The sequence below is a fragment of the Gymnoscopelus microlampas genome (genome assembly GCF_963454915.1).
Source record: "Gymnoscopelus microlampas genome assembly, chromosome: 1".
NCBI lineage: Eukaryota > Metazoa > Chordata > Actinopteri > Myctophiformes > Myctophidae > Gymnoscopelus > Gymnoscopelus microlampas.
In genome coordinates, this window is record NC_139962.1 from 12,367,493 (window position 1) to 12,391,032 (window position 23,540).

Sequence of the window (23,540 nt, forward strand, 5' to 3'; positions counted from 1 at the left end):
CAAAGACACTTAGGTTGCACTCTAATGATACTTACAGTCCTCCACATGGACACATCTGTGGGTGACCTCATCCAGGACCATGTGACTAGGACAAACAGGAAGACATGCCTCCACTCTGTTGGAAACAGGAAGGCAAGTCTGAAAAACGTGTTGGCCTTTGATCAAATGTTATTATTATTATTATTATTATTATCATCATTACAAATGTTCTCTTTGCTCTTTGATAGTAGTAGTAGTGTATTAATCGTAGTAGTAGTAGTACAGTAGTAATACTTCAAACAACTTTACTTTCCTTTCGGAACTTACGTTTGTGGTTTGTGGTTAAAACACAACATACAATCACAATACATATATAACAGAAGTGCAGTAGTAGAGATTTTATCCTAAACTGGACTTCTGTTTGTGAGAGTAGTGTTGAGGCCTCTTTGGGCGAAGCTGATGGTTCTGACCTTGGAATGGTGCCGCACACTGCACCTGCAGGGTCGCTGCATGTTTTGAAACAAGGAGTGGCACACGAGTCGTAACGCCACTGGCACTGAGGAGCTCCCGGGGTGTCTGGGTTAGGGCCTGGTGAAGATACACAACATTTTTGTGAGATAGTCAGGCCAAAAGTGTGTAGTGAGCAAATTGGAGGCAGACTCTGAAAAACATACTTCAGTCCCATTCAAGCTGATATGTATTTAGGTGGATTGAAAAGTTCAAACCAGAACTGTTACACAAGCCAGGTGTTAAGCTAACCCACTTTGTTACACATTTTTCTTCGGTGTCTATCTTTTATTTTATTTTTGTTTTTTTAGATCTGACATTCTGACATATAGAACACCCCCCCCCCCCCCAAAAAAAAACAGAAGTCTCGCTAGACGACATTGAAATCTCGAGATTTCAATCTCGTCTAGAGAGACTTAGGTTTTTTTTTGTTGGTTGCATAGTGTTCTGTCACTATGAACGTCAGATCTCACAAAAAAAAAAAAAAAAAAGATATTAAAATATGTGATCTAACGGAAGGCCTATCCGCGCACGTTTTAAGCTGTGGCCGACCCGGGATGGAGTTATGACATTTTTCTACTGTACCATTCATCCTAAGATATCATAACATCGTAGAAAAGGTAAGAAAACCTTAGTCCAAAATTCTCCTTTAAGTCAACAAAAAAAGTGTATTAAACCAATGAAGACAATATCCCTGTATCCAGACCTCCAGAAGATCTGTGAACTACCTACGTAAACATTTGGGTACTAGACATTGCTCTACTAATATCCCACAATACTCCATGCATAGTATGTCTTTCATAGTATCTGATCTGCTCCAACATGTTGTGTATTTGTTTTGAGTACAGACCATTCAGGAAAAGATTCATTCTAGTTAAAAAACATTAAGATAGCATGAAATACCAGAGCAAATGTCTGTACTGTCTTCATATTTTTGTCCCGTCTTTATCTGATCTGAGTGACTGTGAACCACTTTGAAAGCTACATTAACACTTTTGGGTTAACATATTGTACACTTTTAGTTAAATGAACACTCCAGACTTTATTGTGTAGAACTCCATTAGTAGCTCCACCAACATGGGAACAGAACACCTTCGTTCGGAGTCATTTGGACACTGGTCTCACCCTCCCTGGCTTCTCTCCTGCTAAGAATATGTGAAGCATTCACTGCTGTCAGCAAGACATCCAATCTGCTATTGGCCAGCAGTCTCTGCTAGGACCCAGTAGGAGTTTTCCACCATTAACTAAGACAAATGTGAATGTATATTTAGCAGCAGTGATTACCCCCTGATCTTCTCTGAGCTGAATTAGTGTCCGGGGGAGACCTCACTAATGGCTGACCTCTGACCCTGACATAGAGGAACTGGTGAGCAGTTGAACTTTGACCCTCAGGATTGCACTTGAAGGAACATGAATGCATTAGCTTAACAAGGCTTACTGAAGCCTCATGTGTGGAAATGTTCATTGTAGACAACTTTATTCTTACCATACTGTACGTATGTTCATCTTAAATTGTATTGAGCTGCATTTTGTTCCTGTTACAATATTGTATGGGTAGGGTCTTTTGTTTGATATTATAGTGCCCCTGTACTTTTGCAGGCCCATGTGCATTGTGGTTAAAGTCCCCTCTTTTGAGTGGATATGTTTAATTAAAGTTGAGCGTAAAAGAGTAACAGACTGTATGAACAGAGTAAGAGTAACATAAGATAGAGGAGCTCTCTCTCTCACTCAGACACACACACACACACACACACACACACACACACACACACACACACACACACACACACACACACACACACACACACACACACACACACACACACACACACACACACACACACACACACATATAAAAGCACTGGTACATACACAAAACACGTATAGTTCAGTTATCAGACGATAAAGTTGCGATGCATTGAGCTGAACCCACCTGTCATCCGGAACAGGGTGTCTTTGCGATAGTTGGCGGTGTGTCTGTACTTGAGGAGGTGCAGATGAGAAGCCGTGGCGTGGATGAAGAAGCCCGGCTTGGCGAAGGACTCCAGCGAGTCGAAGCCTGTGATCCACGTGTCCCTGTGGAGGATGAAGGTGGCGCCGTCCCAGAAGGCCTTGCTCTCCTCCCACTTGGCCAACCTCAACTGGCCTCCAGAGTCAGAGGACAGGAAGTAGTTGGGTCTGTGGGCGGCCTCGAAGGAAACCAGTGAAGTGTCTGCGGCGAGGATGAGACACAAATGAACACATGAACACCTAAAATGTCTCTTGAAACAGACTTTGTGGATAGCATATGCTCTGCATGGCACATGACACACAGTATACCAGCTTGCTGTCTTTTTTCTCTCTCTCTCTCTGTGTGTGTGTGTGTGTGTGTGTGTGTGTGTGTGTGTGTGTGTGTGTGTGTGTGTGTGTGTGTGTGTGTGTGTGTGTGTGTGTGTGTGTGTGTGTGTGTGTGTGTGTGCGGCTTGTTTTCATAGACCTGGTTCCTGATTTGTCTCGCAGAATCTGGCAACACTACTTGTGGCCTAGTGGCTCCCCATTGGCTTAGACCTGTTGCTTATTTCTCTCGCAGAATCTGGCAACACTGCTAGGCCATAGCTTGGGAGGACGAGACTGCCTGTTCAGAGTATAGGAAAGTATCCCCATTGGCTTAAAGGACAGCCAATGATCGAAAACATGTCCAGAATCTGTCGTGAATCTGTCGAACACACGTTGACCAGTGGTCAGTCTCTTCTTAGACCAGCTCGCAAGCTGGTAAAAAGGTAGACTGTTATTAATCCTGTTGGGGGAAATACAGATTCAGCTTCACCCTATTGACTGCTGTTCAGATTGTCATGATGAGCGCTCGAAAGGAGCTGTTATAGGGGTTAAATGTCTTGCTCAGGGACACTAAGACAAATAGTGTATACTGGGTGGTCAAGGGGGAAAACCGGTGACCTTCTGATTACCAGACAGCCACTAAGCTACAGCCGCCCCAAGCATAGACTGTTAAGATAAGATCAGACATTTCTGCATCAATAAGATACAGTGGTACAGAGGAGACAGGGAGGGTAGAGAGAGTAGAGCGCTGGGATGACATGCAGCTGGGCCTTGGTTTTTGATGATGGTATGCTGTGATATTTCTGTGATATCACAATATGTTAATATTACATTGTCTTTCTTTTTTAGTAATTATCTTTATCTCTCTGTGTTTTTAGAACCTAACTTGTACTCATACTGTATGTGTCCTATTCCTTGCTGCTGTGACAAGGCCCAGTCTGCTGAGTCGGCAACAGGCTTCTCCACCCTGGACAATATGAAAGCTACTGTAATAATGAATTTAGTTCCCATTCCTTTGGGGTATATTTCGTTACTGTACATTTACACATACGTGTAATGTGTCCTCTGCATTTACCCATCCTAACTATTAGGAGCAGTGAGCGCTTGTGAAAGACAGGCCAGAGCCTACTTTCCCTATGATGCTGAAACTAGTTAAGCCTACGTATACAGGCCTTTGAGGCAACAGCTAGTCCAGTCCAATGACAACACTATTCTTAAAGTAAGCTTGCAATCTTGCCACGGTAAGGAGCTGCTAGCTACTACAGCTCGTAGCTCGGGTTGCTGTATTAGCATTCAGTAAACTGATCCCTGGGCCTGTATGCCACTGGAAGTCAACAGGACTCCATGTCTTCAGCATCAGTGTTTTCACTGGGAAACGCAACTCATTCCAAACACTTTTCCGTGGCAGGGGAAACAGTGGAAGAGGAGAACTCCGGCTGGCTCACGTTCAGTCGGCGTCTGCAGGCCAAGGCCAGAGGAAACAAGTGTTGTTGTCCGAAACCTCTGATTCACAGATTAGGTTGGAAAGGGATAGCTGCTACTGGGGCAAGTGGGTGATGGGAGGGAACTATACTGTGAATGATGTGAAGTGAAGGACTGATAGATATGAGAGGGAATATCTGGGACAGAAGAGGTGGTGATATTCAGGAAATATCTGAAGAGGGCAAAGAGTGTGGTAAAAACATAACATAATAATCACTTCAAAAACATTTAACCACTTTCAACCTGGTGTTCCAATTTTGGCAACGTCATTATAAGCAAACTATTTCGAGAACCTTTTTTTCTACAGCAAAAATAGCAGATCTGTGTTGTGAGCTGATAGATCAGCTATTATTGTTTTTGTTTTTTTTACATTTTTGAAAATATAAATAGGGTTTTAGTGGTTAATTTAGGAGTCTAATGAAATGCTTATACAGTATGTAACATCTAAAAGGTTCCATGTGCATGGAGAACCAATAGGTTCAATGAAAAGGCTTCTTTCTAAGGAACAACATAGAATGCTTGTGTATTTTCCTGTGTGTTCAACCTCACCATGAGGCCGAGCGGTGCTGAGTGCAGGAGTCATCATGAAGTGGGTCAGGGTGGGATCTGTGATGGCATCTTCCCTCTGGAGAAGAATGGCACCACTGGAGCCGTTGGCTGACAGCAGCCTGTTGGGCTCTTTGTAGGTCAGCAACCTGTAGGGCCCTTTCCCTAGAACTATACAAACACCAGGGTTCTGTTAGGTCAAGGGTTCCAAAACTTTTTCAGGCGCGGCCCCCCAAAATAATCATATTTGAACCCTGACAAGCACTTGGCATTGTAGGAGTTGAGGCATTATATTTAGGATCTACATTTTGTGAAAATAGCCGATCTACAAGCTCACAACGCCTCGCAAGCTTGTAGATTTGGTATTAAAAAGGTCTTAAAAGTCATTAAATTGTAACTTTAGAAATGTGCAGATACCCTGTATACTCTTATACTGTATGCTGGTTTGTTTACTGTTGAGTGAGAAAACAATGTTGCACATTATAAGCTAATCATCTGGGGACCCCCAAAATAATTTGGGGACCCCCTGGTCCCGACCCTCAGTTTGGGAACCACTGCTGTAGGTAAGCTTTATTTTATTTGGAATGAGACATAATACTGCCACCTTGTGGCCTTTTTTTTACATTTTGGTTCCATAATGTAATTGTCAAAACTTGATCAAGTAAGAATGAAAAAACGACACAAAACAATACTTTGTGAGACGTATTTGCTGTTGTGAAACTTACTGTAGTGCGGCGTTACAGGGGTGCATTAGTTTATACATAGAGTAATGCTAGTCTAATGTGTCTTTTTAACTATTAAAGTTAAACTAAAGTATTTTCACTAGACTACATACGTCAATGAAACAAAAACAAAACAGTATAATGTCAGTAAAAAGAGAGATGTCAAGTTGATGTCAAGTGAGTTAAAGTGATTGAGTGTACCTTTGTTGTAGTATTCACAGTCGTACGCTGCGAAGAGAAGCACAGAGCCAGTGAGTACACACACTGATTTCCATTTACCCTCTAAGAAGAAAGCCTGACTATTTGCTGTCTAGGTGACTTATTGTATGTAAGTGTTTTTCTTTTTCTCTGTATTCTGATTGCAATTATAGCTATAATGTTTGTTCAGTAACAGGGGTCTTCTCGTCTCTCCAGCTCTTTAGTAAAAAGAAAATCATTTCAGGTTGGGTTATCAGTTTCACCCAATCAGGAGAGAAAACCCATACAGGATACAGGATCAACAAGTGAAATTGGAAGAATGAAACAAAAAATGTGGTAGACAAAATTGCAACTGGAACACTATCGATATCCCAACCTGAAAATGTATTTTCTGTTTACAAAAGAGCTGCATAGACCGAAAGAGTAAAGACCCATATTACTGAGCAAACACACTTACTGTATATCACACCCCTATGTGTACAAATGTAACCAAATGGACCCGTAATGGTCCTTTTGGTTACATTTGTACACTCTTGGAGTTACACATGGATAAATAAACACTTGTGATTTTATTGTGTGTACTTTGTTGTACTCTAAAGCCAGTGAAATAATCACTATTACTATTACAGGTTAGATACAGGGTGGGTGAATGCGTGAAAGGGGATTACAGTGGAGGCTGTCACTATAGAATACAGTGCTTAAGTAATGGTTAATAATAGGATTGTTCTGTTGTGAGATAATATTGATTGATTGATTGAATATTTTATTAGGCAAAAGAATGTATAACAACACATTTACATTTAAAATACTTTGTCTAACAGGTCCGTTCATAAAAGTCCTTGCGGACTTGTTTCCAATGAGGGCCTTGGTATTCAATTCATAGACAAATATGGTTTTACAATATGGTTTATAATAGTTTGACATTTAGCCATACAATCAGTGGGGAAACATTTGCAATAAAAAAATGTGCTCCACTTATGTCATTGTTGAGCACCTCCCGCCCGCTCCAAAGCCCATCCCCCCTCCCCCCACCACCCTCTGACTCACGGCACAGAGACGGGGAGCGCCAGTCTACCGGGATGCCATGGTGACAGCAGCGCTGGGCATACGCCGCCACGCTAGTGCAGAAACACTCGCAGTCTCCACCGCGGCTACACCCGCATGTGTCTGCCAGGCAGTTGGTATAGAACCAGGTAACATCCACCTAAACACAGAGTGAGGAGGAGTGGAGAGCTTTTTTTTAACCGACACAATAATAATGACATTTTTCTAAATGAGACTTGATGAGAAAGAAAACAAAACTGCAGATCTACATAGCTTAAACTGTATGCTATTTCATGTATCACATTTCCCACATTTGCTGTATTTATACCCAGTTTTACCTTACCTAAGCCTGTTATCATAACAACTGTAACCTATACTTTGTTGACCAGGGTACCACAGGGGTCTATACGGTAATTGGTCCCCTCTTTTTTCCCCTCTACACCAAATCTCTTTGTCCAATCTACAAGTTCACAACACAATGTGTTGTGAGCTTGTACATCGCCAATTTTCACCAAATGTTTGCCTATGTTTGCAGAATGTTTGCCTATTATGACATGCCAAGAATAGCAGGTATGCTAGGAAGGGTTCATGTGGTTGAATTAAAGTGATCAATGCATGCTGCACCAATACTCACCACTGGGTGGCAGCCTTGGAAGACCTCGCTGAGCAGGACTCCACATTGTCTCTTTGCAAAGGGCTCCCTGAGGGGATTGAGGCTACAGGGGTGTCTGATATCTGGACTGTTCACACACTGAGGATGCGTGCATGCACATGGACAGACAGACACACAGACAGACAGACAGACAGACACTTTTAAAAACGTATAAACTAGTTATAAACTAATCAATTTATTAGTATATAATATAGTCATAACTTAGTGTATTGTTAGTTTAGAACTTCTGTGAGTGTATTTAATATATATTCAATATAACACAAACAGTGGTGTAATGGAGGCCACACGGAGTAGGGTGGCGTGTGGCCAGTAATTTTTTCTCGCGCAAGGTACGGCACGGTACAGTGCACGCGCGTGCACGCACGTGCACGCTAGAACGTGCCCCCCCCCCGTAGATTCACGAGCCAAGTACCCAAATGGCTACTTTGCATAACAGGTTTACAAGTGAGTGTGAAAATGTATCCTCAGATTCCTCACACCTCACATCTATAGGCTCCACACAGAGAAGTCAAAGAAGAGAAAGATACTCGTTCAAAGCAAACTTTTAGTTTCAGCTCTATAATTCATGGCATTCCTTGAATTTGTATTAGTTTAAAAAGACTAAAACTAAGCTAAAAAACATTTCCTGTACAAACATGTTTCCTAATTTAAGGTAAAATAAAATGTGTGCGGTGTGCGCGTGCCATACGCGCGCACGTGCGGTGACGTCATTCAAATATCGTCCTGCCTGTAAAAAAATCACAACTACACCGCTGAACACGAAGTCCCACCACACAGAATCCTCTCATCTTATCTCGTCCAGACACATGAATGCATAAGTAAGTAGCCTAGGGAAACAAGGGTTCCCTAGCCACGTGGCCTCTATGTTTTCACCTGTTTTTTCATGCGCACGCACAGGTACGGAAGTGCACGTGCGTTCCGCCAGTAAAAAAAAAACATTACACCCCTGATCACACTAGAATGTCACAGGGACTTTTTTTACAGACTTAGGTATGACTCGGCCGGAGATTTATCCCCCAATCTCCCATGCGGACACTCAAACCACAAGGCCACTGAGCCTTGGTAACCTTTTATGGTAACAAGAATGCATAAGACACATGAAATGACTTCTGAATCTTTACCTCTACTGCAGTCCAGCTGTTTCCAAACTCCTGAGGTGTCGGGGAGTCGATGTTGTCTGGCGTCCGCATCTCATTCACCGTCTTCAGGTCAAAGTTCCCACATAGACCACTGAGTTTGCCCTGAACACAACAGTCAGCAGTCACACAGCATCAGTCACCATGACTTCCTACGTTATTATGTTCCAGCCTTGAAGGAAGAAGGCACAACCTTTGTACCTCCCCTAATTCATTCAATGTGCATATTTATATATATAATAGCCAACATATTATGTTGTCTATTTCAAAATAGCCGATCTACAAGCTCACAACCGCAACTACCATCCTAATATACAATAGAGAGTGGCGTGCATGCGTGGCTGTTTGTTTGTGGGTCTACGCGGTTCATACGGGTCCTCTACTCTCTCTCTCAATGCAAACTGATGGTCACTCGACCCCGTTCTCTCTCTCAATACAAACTGATGGTCACTCAACCATGCTCTCTCCATCAAGAAAACGGTACGTTTTGCTTTCGCCTCCGCGCACCGCTGTTGCAATGAACGTCTACAGGCTCCTAGACGAGAGCCCCGCGCCAGCGGCTAGACGGAAGGGTCGCGCAGCGACCTGCACCTCTAGTTATTTACAAGCAACTTTACAAAAAAACAAGCTCAATGTGGCTTATAATAAGCAGATCTGGCAACACTGCATAGAGGGAGAGAGGAGAGCGTAAGATTGCATTGGGGATAATGGCTTCCGCAGTCTTCTCTTAAAGGCAATAGCATCTGGCACGGTGATTCGTTTTATTATTGTAACGCCCATACCACACCTATGCATAATGTAACGGGTAGTGCAGGTGTTTTGCGGGTAAGGCAGGTGTCCCAAAATAGTAACTTTTGCACGGGAACGCCCCTTGCGCAGAATAAATCCTCAAATAGTGGGTTTAGCCAGTATGGTCCTGAATAGGGGCCTAAATGTTTTACTGTACTGTACCTTTGTGCTGTTTTCAATCAATCAAAACGGACTGAATTTGTATTGATTGTTGCAAAGACAAAAATATCAAATTCCAAGAAATTGTTTTTTTGTGATGACATTTTCATCACAGGAAATCTGTGATGAAACAAAAATGCAACAAGTCCAGAAAAAAATAAGAAACCTAATGGTGCAATAATGGTGGTAGAGGACAAAGAATGACATTTGCTAATTAATACATGATGGAGTTATTTTGATTGATCATAATTTGTCTAGTGCCCTTAACCTGCTTTAAATGTCAAATTAATATAATGCTCTCATATTGGCTTAAACTCTGTCATGTACTATTCTGCTATTTCTCTGTCTATGCAAGGTCAAAGTAGTTACAGGCCTGTTCTGTGGCTATCAGTTGTTTTAAGAACACTGTATCTCGATGTTCTCTGCGCTAACAATTCCTTCAGCGCCACTGAAGTCATCACTGACCAGTGACAGGTCAGACCCGAGGTCAACGTGTTATCCGAGACATGTGGACGCTGTTTGTTCAAAGATAAACTGTCACACCATCTTCATCATCTTCATCATCTACCATCATCATCCTCATCTGACGACGACGTAATCATCACTATCCACCAATAGCAGGATAACCCCTCTGAAGGCTGGACGCTTGATGTATCTTCAATGATGTCATATGTTTATGTTACTGGACGCTGTTAAAGTCCAGTGCTTTCTCTGTTTAACGGCAGAGAGAGGCGACGACCGATGATGCGTGAACCTGCTGATACTGTAACCTTCCATTACTCTCTCTCTCTGAATAATAGACTTTCGTTACATCCAATGGCTGCCTGTGTCCTGAGTCTGGTTTTTTCTTGTCGCCTTTGATGAAAGTTACCGGTACTTATATACATACTGATGTGATGTTTCTGCCATGCATAAGTATCTATACATATGGGTGATAAGGAAAAATAAAAACTCTATCAATTGGTCCAAATCGATGCCGGATATGGTTGAAACAGGGTGGACGAGGGGAACTGAGCTATTGACCGGAACTGTACGGTCAGACTCTCTTCCCCTGGCTTCCCCTGTTTTAATACGTATCAAACGAACCAGCCTTGGGTGTAACGATGTATCACTTCTATTCAGATGAAGGTTATCTTTGAACAGTATCACATTTTTTATTTTATTTATTTTGTTTTGGACCTGGACGCGATCGCTGGACCTTTGGACTTGCCCTTTGACTCTCCACATGTCTCAAATTCCACATGGTCCAGCCATCGGAGTCAAGATCCCCGAACCATTGATTCGGTATGTATATATTTTTATTTTATTTTACCATGGTCCAGTGATTGGGATCTCCACGTAACTTCTCCCTGTGAACCTTGATCTGATGAGTATACCTTTTATTTTATTTTATTGTCTTTACCGAACGATTTGTCTCATAAATTATCAGCCTGTTTTTAAATTACTGTTTAACACAGCTCCGCCAGGGAGTCAGTCAAGTCAAAATGTTTTATCACCTGGGAGGACATTCCCTGAATGTCTCATAAATTATCCTCTTATTTAGAATACAGTGGTCTTTATTTATGTTGTTTTATTTTCTGGCTTGTCCATTGTATATATTGATCACCACCAGACCCATCCATCCTCAACGTTTTTTACACTGATGTTTGGCTATCAGCTGTTACTTACAGTTATTTGTCTTTATTTATATATATATTTATGTAAATGCATCTAGAAATAACCCACAATCCAAACTTGGGTGTTTCAATGTATTCGTGACCATATATATAAACATATGGATTAATTTTTTTGTACCTCGAATTACCACTTTATCACGTCATTGGTGTTCGGTTCGATTAGATTTATCTAATAATAGTTTTACACTAGGTGGGAGGGGGTTGTCTGTGTGGTGCCTACATGAATATATACTATTTCAGGTTTGTCATAATGTACTCATTTTTCCTTCTATACTGATATTTGACCTAAGATTAACCCCTGCCACCCCTTTACACACTGCCTATCGGCTGTATGTGGGTTAATGTTCTAGTCTACTGTTCTAGCCTTAGATAGACAGGCATAAAACGTCCGCCTTATCGGGTCTCAAATCAGCTGTTCAAGGGTACTTCAGTGTTGCTCTTCCCCTGGCCTCATATTACCTGTTAGCTACAGGTAACACATTTGTATGCAGTTGTATTTCTATATGTTAGTACCACCCATCGGCCCCAGTCCGCGAGTACAAAACATTAATAGGCAGCTGCATACTCCCGTACGGCATTGCCAGGTTGCCTCCCTTGTAATTCAGAAACTTCTGCATCGGCCCGAGTCCGTTTGAAGTTTGTGTTTTACTTACTTTGTCAGTACATTTTTTTGTTTGTTTGTTTTGTCTTATATGGTTTGTTAAATATATATATTTTTTTCTCTGATTTCTTCTGTCACCAGTCAAAGTTATATATATTGAACACAGACCGGTTTTATTTTGACCACTGTAGGTTAAATCATCCATCCATTTAATATGTTGAGCTTTAAACAATAAGTTTTAACGTTTAATGCCTTAATAATACATTTTATATTCCTTTGAACCAGTGAATATATTTTGCCATAATAATAAGTTTTAAATCCTAAGTTTTAAATTCTAAGTTTTAAATATTTTTAATATAATTTAAACTAATAAGCCTAATACTGAACCCAGTCAGTAAAATATTTCTCATTCCAAATTTAGTTTGTCGCTGAAATAGGTATGTTCGGTATGTCTGTGTGTATTAATGAACGATTGTTTTTTGTTCTCTCTATCTCTCTCTCTCTCTGTGGGTCCGTGTCTGTCTGCTACGGTGTGTGAGTGCGAGGGAGTGAGAGAGCGTAAGGTGAAAGTTTCTATCTCTCTTATCTTTTCTATGTGCGTGAGCGATTCAGCTATGCAGGCATGCGTGAATGTTTGAATGCGCGTTTGTCTGTCTTGCTCGTTCTCTAACAATTTTAGTCCAAATTTCAGTCATTCTCCGGTCAGTTAAAATTAGTTTACCACTCTGGTCTCTAAAACTTCATTTCCCATAATTCCTTACAGGAAGTGTTAGTTCTCGTAATCCTAACTGCCACGTTGCTTGGCAACGACCTAACCTCCATTGTTCAACTTCATTCAACCCATATCAGTCAAATTAACCCTAATAAGATTCAATATGTTCTAATATCAATATTGGAAAAAATTAACTATAATATTAAGTTTATTATAAAGTCATTTTGAATTATTTTAAAAGTTTTGAAAATATTTTATCATTTTAACTTAAGATTTTTTTGAGCTGGTAGATCTGCTCTTTTTGGAATTTTTTTAATTTCGATTTATTTTGGTGTACTTTACCTAACTCTAATATACTCTTCAGAACAAAGATGTTTATTCCTTATTTTTCATTGTTATATTTTAATTTTAAATATTTTAATTATAACTTTAAAAAAATGTTTGAATTTTTTTTCATTTTTTCTCTTGATTTTCAGTTTGATTTTTTTTCTTTCTCATCAACAAATTCATCCTCTGACACACACTATATTACAGATATATTGGTGTCAAAAATAGAGGGGAGTTTGATGAATACTTGATTTAAATTTGATTTAAATGTTTAATATGCTTTGCTTTTGTTTGTTTCATTTTAGAACGAGAATGTAAACCAATTCCTGGACAACAATAAGGTCACAATACCTGCTAATTGTGACATACAGGGCTAAAACTTTAATTTTATTCCAAACTGTTTTAAACTCTGTTTCATACTATAGTCAACTGTAGGTCTCATGCCAAACAGTAAATTTGATTTCCATCTATCTTACAGATTTCAACTAATGTCTTGGATAGATGTTTGATGCCCCCATGCCTACATGATGGGAAGTATTTCTTGAGTTTTAAGACCATTCCACGTGAGTTTTTCCCTAAATAAAGTGTAAAGTGATGTAATAAATACAGGTATCAGGAGTGTACCGTTCCATTTTTCAAATACTTGGACCTACAGGTCAACTTGTTAAATAAAGCACTGGACCGCAGCTTCACAACGAGGAGGGTAACTTTTTCTTTTTCTGAACGTGTCCAGAATCGTCTTTGACAAAGTGACGTAGGTCTCTTGTCAGATTATTTGAAAACTTGTCAGACTGGTTAGTTTTCTCTCACTCTATCAACAGAAACGGGCTAAGGGTCATTAACGGTGCTAAAATTGATTAATCTAAACATGTTTTGAAAAGGTTTGTTGGGACAGTACATTAGCTGAGATTTTTTTGAATTATAATAAAGTTATTTGCAAAGTTGCAAGGGGAAAACTTTGTTGTGTGGTGTCTTAAAATGTCATGAAATATAACCATGTTTTGCTTCCTAATTGAATAAATAACCTTTATATACAGTCCTTTTGAAGAAGTAACATTTTGAATTAATATCTGAATAAATTATACAGTCCTTTTGAAGAAGTAAAAATGTGTATGTTATCTGAATAACTAACCATTTATTTTTGCCCCTAAGTCATTTGAAATCTCTGTGTCCTTACCTAGTCACTGTAAGGTTTGTCTGTGTCTGATTTGGTTTGAATAATGTCACAAGGTACAAGACTTGATCAGCTTGCCCTTTGACCCTATCCAAATCATGATAAGATGTAGGCTTGATGGAGTTATTTTGATTGATCATAATTTGTCTAGTGCCCTTAACCTGCTTTAAATGTCAAATTAATATAATGCTCTCATATTGGCTTAAACTCTGTCATGTACTATTCTGCTATTTCTCTGTCTATGCAAGGTCAAAGTAGTTACAGGCCTGTTCTGTGGCTATCAGTTGTTTTAAGAACACTGTATCTCGATGTTCTCTGCGCTAACAATTCCTTCAGCGCCACTGAAGTCATCACTGACCAGTGACAGGTCAGACCCGAGGTCAACGTGTTATCCGAGACATGTGGACGCTGTTTGTTCAAAGATAAACTGTCACACCATCTTCATCATCTTCATCATCTACCATCATCATCCTCATCTGACGACGACGTAATCATCACTATCCACCAATAGCAGGATAACCCCTCTGAAGGCTGGACGCTTGATGTATCTTCAATGATGTCATATGTTTATGTTACTGGACGCTGTTAAAGTCCAGTGCTTTCTCTGTTTAACGGCAGAGAGAGGCGACGACCGATGATGCGTGAACCTGCTGATACTGTAACCTTCCATTACTCTCTCTCTCTGAATAATAGACTTTCGTTACATCCAATGGCTGCCTGTGTCCTGAGTCTGGTTTTTTCTTGTCGCCTTTGATGAAAGTTACCGGTACTTATATACATACTGATGTGATGTTTCTGCCATGCATAAGTATCTATACATATGGGTGATAAGGAAAAATAACAGCTTTATCAATACAGTTTTTCAAAATGTAATAGCATTCAGTGACTGTCTCTCCTCACCTGCCAGCGAGGTCCAACTTGGATGTGGATGGTGGTCTTCCTATCCCAGAGGACAGTCACATCCTCCTCGGGGATATGGATAACGGTATAGTAGCCAGCAGGCCAGATGAATATGTTCTGTTTCCTGTCTATCACACTGGACGGGTTCTACAGGGGAAACAGCACAGTGGTTGGGTTGTATAGGACAGAAGTATTCAACTTCAACTTCATTGTCACATCACAGGTTTACAATTGTAAAAAGAAAAAGTGGATTCAATTCTTTGTCGTACAAGCCCCCATCATTTGCAGTTTTCAAAGAGGGGAAAAGAATAAAGATAGGGTTGCCGGTGTCAGGACCAGAGGAGGCTGCAGGGAGAAATAACATTGTTACGACATACAGTATGGTGTATGGTGCAACCTTTTGCATTCGTGGTGCCCCTTATAGGTAGCACAATAGAGTCCCCTCAACATGTAATTCCAATTTAGGGTTAATCGGATGTTACGTTCATGATACATGATATTTTATGTAAGGAATAGGCCCTTCCCACAAATCTTTGAAGGCAATTGCAGGCAAGCAGTACTAGGCAATATCAAAACGGCTTTGTAACGCTCATTGTCATATGACTCCCGAGCTCACTTGTACCTAATTTGGTAAAATTAGGTTTGTCTGTTTATACAAATACTGCATGTGTTTTATGTATGTCACTCTGTCAAGATGAAGGTTGAGTCTTACCGGCTTCCCGCTGACGTCATCGAACACGATGAATGACCGGCCGATGTTGATCAGGAGGGCCTTCCGGCAGATGACTCCACTCTCGAAGCAGTCAACGTTCTCAGCCGTCACGCTCAGCATTACGTCAGTGCTGCTCTGCTGGCCAGAGGGGCAAAAACCTTTGCTGATCAAGTTCTGTATACCTTTTATGTGCAGAATGTACCTCCAAGTGCTTTACAATATTGAGACTATTATACAGTGGTGTAAAGTAACTAAGTACATTTACTCAAGTACTGTACTTAAGTACAATTTTGAGGTACTTTTACTTTACTGGAGTATTTCCAATTTACTACACTTTTACTTCTACTCCACTACATCTCAGAGGCAAATATTGTACTTTTACTCCACTACAATGATTGAAAACTTTAGTTACTAGTTTGCAGCTATAAATTATTACATTATAAAACATACATAAACCACTTTAGTCCTATTTCATACCTAGGCTATTTGAAAATAGCAAATCTACAAGCTCACAACACAACGTGTCACATCGCGCCGCGTTGTGAGCTTGTAGATCTGCTATTTTCAAACATTTTAGTACTTTTACTTTTGGTACTTTAAGTCCATTTTTATACCAATACTTTTGTACTTTTACTCAAGTAAATGTTGAATTCCGGACTTTTACTTGTAACAGAATACTTCTACATTGCAGTATTGATACTTTTACTTAAGTAAAACATTTGAGAACTTTTTCCACCACTGCTATTATACTATTGTACAATATAATCAGCATGCAATATCAATGAGGAAAATAAGTCAAAAGATGACATCACAGACATCATTCCAAATCACGTATTGATCCATGCATGAAAATGATAGTTCACCCCAAATAAGAACATCAGCTAAACGTCTAAAAGGTGAACGAATGTATGTGTAATTACAAAATGTGATGTGGTTTAATTTCATAATGCACCTTCACAAGGTAGACTTTGCAGGCGCCAATGTAGTCATACAGCAGGCCATCGAACGTCCTGTAGTGCCGGTCTCCGTACGCTGTGCACATGGAGGGACAGGGCCGGAACACGCACTGGAACGTTCCGTGTTGGCACACACTACAAAGACGACACGGCTTCAGCTGATATGATTCAACCATCAACTCACTGCCCACTTAACACGAGTAAATTCTGTCACCCCTAATAGCCTCTCATCTTATCAGAACAGGTAGGGTTTACCACAGGCAGAAAAGTGGCCCGCTCAACTGCCAAAAGGTTGAATCACCCGCTCATTGAGCTATTAGGCTGTCATCTAACATCTTTGCTGGCAACTGCTCGGAAGAAGAAGAAGAAATGGGAGGGATGGGAGAATGGACAAAAAGAATGACTGAGATCTCTGGGAGAGGGGTTTCCTTTCAGAGGAGGATTGAGCCCTTCTGAAGGGGTTCAGGAGTGAAAGACTGTGTCATACAAGGATGAGCACTGTTCGGTGGGCCCCGTATTCTGCAGAGAATTGCAGTATGGATATCGAATAGCCACTTTCACTCACTCTGACAATTGTACAACTCATCACTTCAAGCTCAATCACTCTATGAGAAATTTGTCTTCATTCTGCCAGATATTGTCGGCGGAGGCTTTGCAAGGATGATACAAATTTGTACTGCCGTTGAAAAACAGCAGGACAAATTACATTTGGCAAAACCTGTCCCATCATATGGAGACAATTACTTGACTTGCTATTTTGTTAAGACAGCAAATATCCTCCATTTGTAAACACACTGTTTTGTTTTCAAATAACAAAATGGTAAAGAGTATAATTATTCTTCTTTAAAGCCTTGGGAAGATGAATGTATTACAGATTTGTATATCTGCTGAATATTGCTTCATTTATTCCTTTAACATCTTACATTTCACACTGGCACATTTGGCTTGATAGTTAAATGTAGGCAAGGTATATTGCCTATATATCTCTGCTGTCCGGCAGGAACCAGCTAACTCCAAAATGTTCATTTTTCAGGAAATGAAAAAAACAACACGAGTTAGGAGGTTTTGTTCATCATTGATAAGAACAGCTGAATGGACCTCCAAGCTCACAATGAGGTTGGAGGTCAGAAGGGGGTGGAGCCTGGAGTCAGCAAAACCAGTTAACTCCACCCCCCTTTGCTGGACTTTGCTGGTTTAGCAGAAAGTTTGAGGATCCAATGGAGTTAGCTGGTTTTGTCAGAAGCGCTTTTTAATACTTTTCATTGGTTCAATATTTTTTTTTACCAACACACAGACGTAAAGGGTGTTATAGCACTGATTTATGGAAAAACAAAATGCAAAAGCGGAAACATTTAGTTAGCTGGTTCCTGCCGGACAGCAACGATATGTTTTTTAATTAGTGTTCTTGGGTGGAGTTTTACTTTATTGTCTTTATTGATGGGTCTTTACGGTTAAAACTTACCACTGATGACAGGCGGAGGTGACCCTGTCCCCTGGGAAGTACTCTTTTCCCTTCCACAGGCAGGGACACGCCTCAGGCTCAAAGCACTCATCACCGTGTTTCAGCAAGCTGGAAGAAAAGGTGCTCATTATTTGTAAGTGATTTGTGGCTCATTGAATATATAGTGGGGGGTGACAGAGGAATGAGAAGGTATAAATTATGAATGTGTGTGTGAAATGAATGGCTGAATGATCATTTAACATTTAACTCTGAAAGTGTAAACTTCACTCGCTGACCTGATAAATGAACACTCAAGATTTTGTCATGTAGAACGCCATTGGTCTATATATTTACTGTAGTCCCTTACCTGAACCGTATCCCACCCCATCACAAGCAGTGGTGGAAAGTAACTAAGTACATTTACTTAAGTACACTTTTGAGGTATTTGTACTTTACTTACAATTTCCAATACTTTTACTTCTACTCCACTACATCTCAGAGACAAATATTGTACTTCTACTCCACTACAATTATTTGAAAGCTTTAGTTGCTAGTTACTTTTCAGATATGAATTATGATATAATGAAACGTACATTAACCACTTTAAACCTATTTTATACATAGGCTATTTGAAAATAGCAGATCTACAAGCTCACAACGCGTCGCATCGCGACGCGTTGTGAGCTTGTAGATCGGCTATTTTCAAATATTTAGTACTTTTACTTTCGGTACTTTAAGTACATTTTGATGCCAATACTTTTGTACTTTTACTCAAGTAAATTTTTAATTCTGGACTTTTACTTGTAACAGAGTATTTTTATATTGCAGTATTGGTACTTTTACTTAAGTAAAGAATTTGAGTACTTTTTCCACCACTGATCACAAGCACATAGGCACACGCACACGCACACGCACACACACACACACACACACACACACACACACACACACACACACACACACACACACACACACACACACACATTATTATAACTCCATATGCCATAAGTGTGACAGAGGGACAGCGAAAGCAGGGCTACCTTCCAGGGCCGTGCCAGAAAATGGGAGAGTTTCAGGGCTAGGCAACTTCGGATGAAAAGGAGGGTAACACTCATTTAGCTACATGAGAAAACCAGACAATTAGGATTCTCAGAGATAGAGAGAAACAGCCTTTGTCTGGCTCCCTCTGTCCCCTTTCCACGCTGTTAGACGGAGCTGATAAGTATCTTGTAATATCCAGGGTTGAGCTACAGCCACTGGCGAGGGTTGCACACAATAGAGTGACATACTGAATGGTCCCCGCCACAATCCTGGGCTTCATCGGAGTAAAGCTACACCCCAGATAAAACGGTGTTAACAGCTCCCTTTATCTACCCGCCAAGCCACGGTATTGATTACTTTGATCAAAGAATTCATAATAATTCATTCTCTCACACACACACACACACGCATGCCGAACAAATCCTCTCAAATGCCACTTCGACTTTTAATTAAGATTTGACAGAATGTGGCCGAGGAGAATGCAAATGAACAGCGTCACAATCTTGTGAGTTTGTCTGAAGAGTGAGACATGCATGGCACTGCTAATCTGTCTCAACTGGCAGTAGTTCTCAGGGTTAATTTATCGCAGCACATTGTTCACTTAACCCTTTAAGACCGGGAACGCATCTGTGTCCTTTTAAGATATCTTTGGCTATATAAAAATAGCAGATATACAAGCTCAGCTTGTAGATCTGCATTTTCGTGAAAATGTGTGCAAATCTTTAGTTTGAATGTATATATACTTTTTTAAAGTGAACGTTTTTAACTAGAATCTTTGCTTCTGGGGATTTTACAAATATCTGCTAAATCCTAACAGGTTTTTTTCCCTTAAGCGTATTTTTTATTTATGTTGCTATATTATCAATGGTTTAAAAAAAATAATAATGCCAAGGAACCCCTAAATAATATGTATTTGTCCGCGGACCCCCTCCCATCTAAAAAAAAATTGTTCCAGGGACCCCCAGAAGCAAAGATTTGAGTTAAAAATGTATATAAAAGATTTGCTCAAATTTTCACTATTTTTCTAAAAATAGCAGATCTACAAGCTCATTGCGCGGTGCCGTGCTATGAGCTTCTATATCTGCTATTTTTGAATAGCCAAAGAAATCTTAAAATGACACACATGCGTTCCCTTCCCGGCCTTAAAGGGTTAAAACAAGTATAAGTTAGGCTTCAGCATAAGGTGCACTCTAACAGAATGACTGTCATTCATGGGACTGGGTTACTTCCCACTTTGTCCCAAAAAGACTACACGGTAATTGGTTTTTATATACTGTAACTAACCAAATGCTTCCATAGCCTATTAAACCTTTTCAGCCAAAACCCCAATAGTATCAATGCCAGCGCAATTCCCACAAATGGGATTTGTTTCACAGAACCTATTGTGGTTGACTCAAGCTCGCCCTAATTTCAGGCTTCAAAGGCTCTGAAAATAGCCATCAACTGCAATGTTCTGCGTTCTTTCACCACCTTGTATTGTGACTTCTCGTTTCTGCCAAGAATGCAACAGCAAAGAGGTTTAGCTCTGGAATGCCTCGATTTCCAGGAGGAGCAGAAGTCTCCCTCCAAATGTCAAGGGAATTTTAAGCCCATATTTCAAATACCAACATAAAACGATGTGACATTTCTATTCACTGTGCTGATTTCAATAGAATACATGCGAGAAGAAAAAAAGATGACTACTTAGCGAGATAAAAGAGATACCTAGATGCATCATAATTCTAATCAAAATATAGTTAGAGTAAATGATGTGAATGGATGTCAGGATGACTAACCGGATGGCTCGTCAGGTGAACAGGTTGGTTTCAATGTTATAGGCACTGGATCAGATTTTTATTTTTACCAGGTTGCAAAACCTGGTCTACATCTACACTCGCTAGTCTTGACTTTTGCGTGACTTTTTCCTCATTGGCTGGTCCTTTAGCCAATGAGGGCTCAATGTCCTCTCAGAATATGGGATCTAAAGAAGACCCACAATACTGTGTTAGGCCATTGTATGTAACTCTATGGTAAGTGGCGCTGTTGCTCAATGTCCTCTCAGAATATGGGATCTAAAAACGTTGCCATGTTTAGTGAGAGAAATAAGCAACCTGGTATAATATGATATGATATCATATCTTGTTTTTGGCTTTTTTACCCCTTTTTGAAAGTCGAGAAGCACTCTCCAGTACCACCCAAATGTTTTAAAAGAAGGCTATTAGCTTAAAGCTGCACTATATAACTTTCCCGGGTCTCCTGCGAAAGTGCTGAAATGTTTACCACTGAACCTGCCTGCTTGCTCTGGGGAGAAACTGAAGGTTAAGATTTTTGTCAAACCAGAAACAAGATTGTGTCAAAGGTTGTGCCCAACCTAGACACAGGATCTAAATGTCTCAACAGAAGAGCAGGGAGACCAATTACAACCACCCCAATAGTTATATTGTATTGTAACGTCCTCTACCATACAGATTGGACAAAATAACATTTCATTCACAAAATAAATGACATAATAGAGCTTTAAATAGTCATTGAGCTTTTCAAAGATTTTAGAAACTGTACGTACAGTATTCAAACAGGTCTGTCAAAAGCTAATTCCTAAACTGTGCATTAAAAGTAACTAGGACTAGGTAGGTAGGTAGGGCGCCTGCCTACTCGGGGCCAGCCTTCTCGGGGCCATGCAACTGAAGTGGGGAATACATGGTCCTCATACTGTACATGTTATGATGACCTCCTCTCTCCTACTTCACATACTGTACCTAAGCCTGTCATAATTATGACATAATCGTCTAATCGCAATTATTTTATGTAATCGCAATCATTTTTGCATAATCGTCATAATCGTCATAATCAATTCCATGTTAAAAAATGTCATTTTTGTAATGTCAAAAATAGTGGAAATCTTTTATTTTTAAGTATAAAGTAATGAAATATGTGTTATGTCATATCTGCCCAGTGCAACTTTTGTTTACGAAAGCTAAAACCAAACAGAAATGTAATTTTTATCCATTCATTTTCAATGACAGAAACACAATTAAACAATTAATGGTCAAATTTGTAATCGTGACAGTCCTAGCTGTACCTTCTGTTCTCACCCACTCTTCTTTGAATTTGATAAAGATGCCTTCCTTCTCCTCCATTCCAATCCTGCCGTTCTTTTACCACATTCTTCCATATTATTAATGGATTGTGCCCACTTTCTGTTCCATTGCATACGCTGTCACTTATACTGGCTAAGTGGCACACACGTGACGTGACGCTCTGCTGATCTGTGAAGCCGATGGTCTGGGTTGGCCAATCACGGAAGCCGATGCATACAATCTCCCAAACACACGGAAAATGTGTGCGTTCTCAGACCCGCGGTCAGACAGATACAGACGTTCTTGTTTTCTCGGTTCTCGGAAACCGTTGGTTGATCCAGAATGCAACTTGGCACTGCATGTGTGTGGTCATATGCCATGTGACACACACGCACACGCACACGCACACTGACAACGGGTAGCCTACAACAAGTAGTGCATAACCGGGTGGGGCATGCATTCACAACTTGCATCATTCACAACTTGCGTGGTCTCCGAGTAAGCCAGTGGTTACAAGTCTAGTATATTTGGCCTTCTGCTGCATCATGTATGTACCTACTGTATATATAACCTGTTTTTAAGCAGTGTCCAGACGCTTCTACAAGTGACTTTGTGTGAATGTCTGTCTGTAGCACAAACACCTGCAATTGATTAGCAACTGATTGCAACACAAACAGAACCGCAGCGCAACTTAAAAAGACATGCATGTACACACTGACCAGCACTGCGCGCAAAGAGCACGCGCATGCACGCACACACGCCTGGCAGTATACATACATTGCTGCTATGCTCAGGCACCTTAGTTTTTATTATCTCAGGTACTTTGTAAATATGTAGATAACCTGTTTGGCCTTCTGTTGTTCTCTTGTTTGATCTCCTTCCCACTTGCCCCCCACCCCTCTTCTCCCCCCCCCTCTTCTTTCTATGGAAATTAACGTTGCGATGGGAACGATGTACAAAAACGAATTTCACCCACTTTTTTACCTTGTAAACCTGTGATGTGACAATAAACCTGATTCTGATTCTGATTCTGATTCTGATTCTGGCACTTATAAACGCACGCCAACAGGAAAACAAAGCGCGAACGCACTCACACACTCATGACACATGCACACACACGGAGAGACACAGCACGCACACATACACAAGAACTCAAGATACACGCAAGCACACGCATGTCATACACTATGGAGGCTCTATGCGCGTGACATCATCGTACCCGGAAGTAATGCGGGAACGCCTACTGAGTGGCAAAAAACGACTTTCTGGCCTTGACAGCCCATACATCCAAACAAAAAAGTCCTATCTGATTGCATTAAACAACGTAAAACTCAACATGGCAGCTGTACGGAAAGCTTGAATTATCCGCTTACTATCTGCAAAGTTTTTGTTT

General features: G+C 40.5%; 1 protein-coding gene across 1 annotated transcript in view; it reads right to left on the minus strand.

Moving 5' to 3' along the window:
* The window catches only part of otog (otogelin), a gene marked incomplete at its 5' end in the record, with an annotated part of 86,053 nt that overhangs the window by 20,655 nt on the left and 41,858 nt on the right, over positions 1 to 23,540 (minus strand). Inside the window, 12 exons of the mRNA XM_084053802.1 lie at positions 36 to 115; positions 450 to 567; positions 2,420 to 2,698; positions 4,834 to 5,001; positions 5,754 to 5,780; positions 6,798 to 6,954; positions 7,429 to 7,545; positions 8,589 to 8,708; positions 14,942 to 15,088; positions 15,654 to 15,788; positions 16,606 to 16,744; positions 18,072 to 18,179. Of these exons, the coding sequence (XP_083909928.1) occupies positions 36 to 115; positions 450 to 567; positions 2,420 to 2,698; positions 4,834 to 5,001; positions 5,754 to 5,780; positions 6,798 to 6,954; positions 7,429 to 7,545; positions 8,589 to 8,708; positions 14,942 to 15,088; positions 15,654 to 15,788; positions 16,606 to 16,744; positions 18,072 to 18,179 (1,595 nt within the window). The remainder of the gene's footprint in view (positions 1 to 35; positions 116 to 449; positions 568 to 2,419; positions 2,699 to 4,833; positions 5,002 to 5,753; positions 5,781 to 6,797; positions 6,955 to 7,428; positions 7,546 to 8,588; positions 8,709 to 14,941; positions 15,089 to 15,653; positions 15,789 to 16,605; positions 16,745 to 18,071; positions 18,180 to 23,540) is intronic.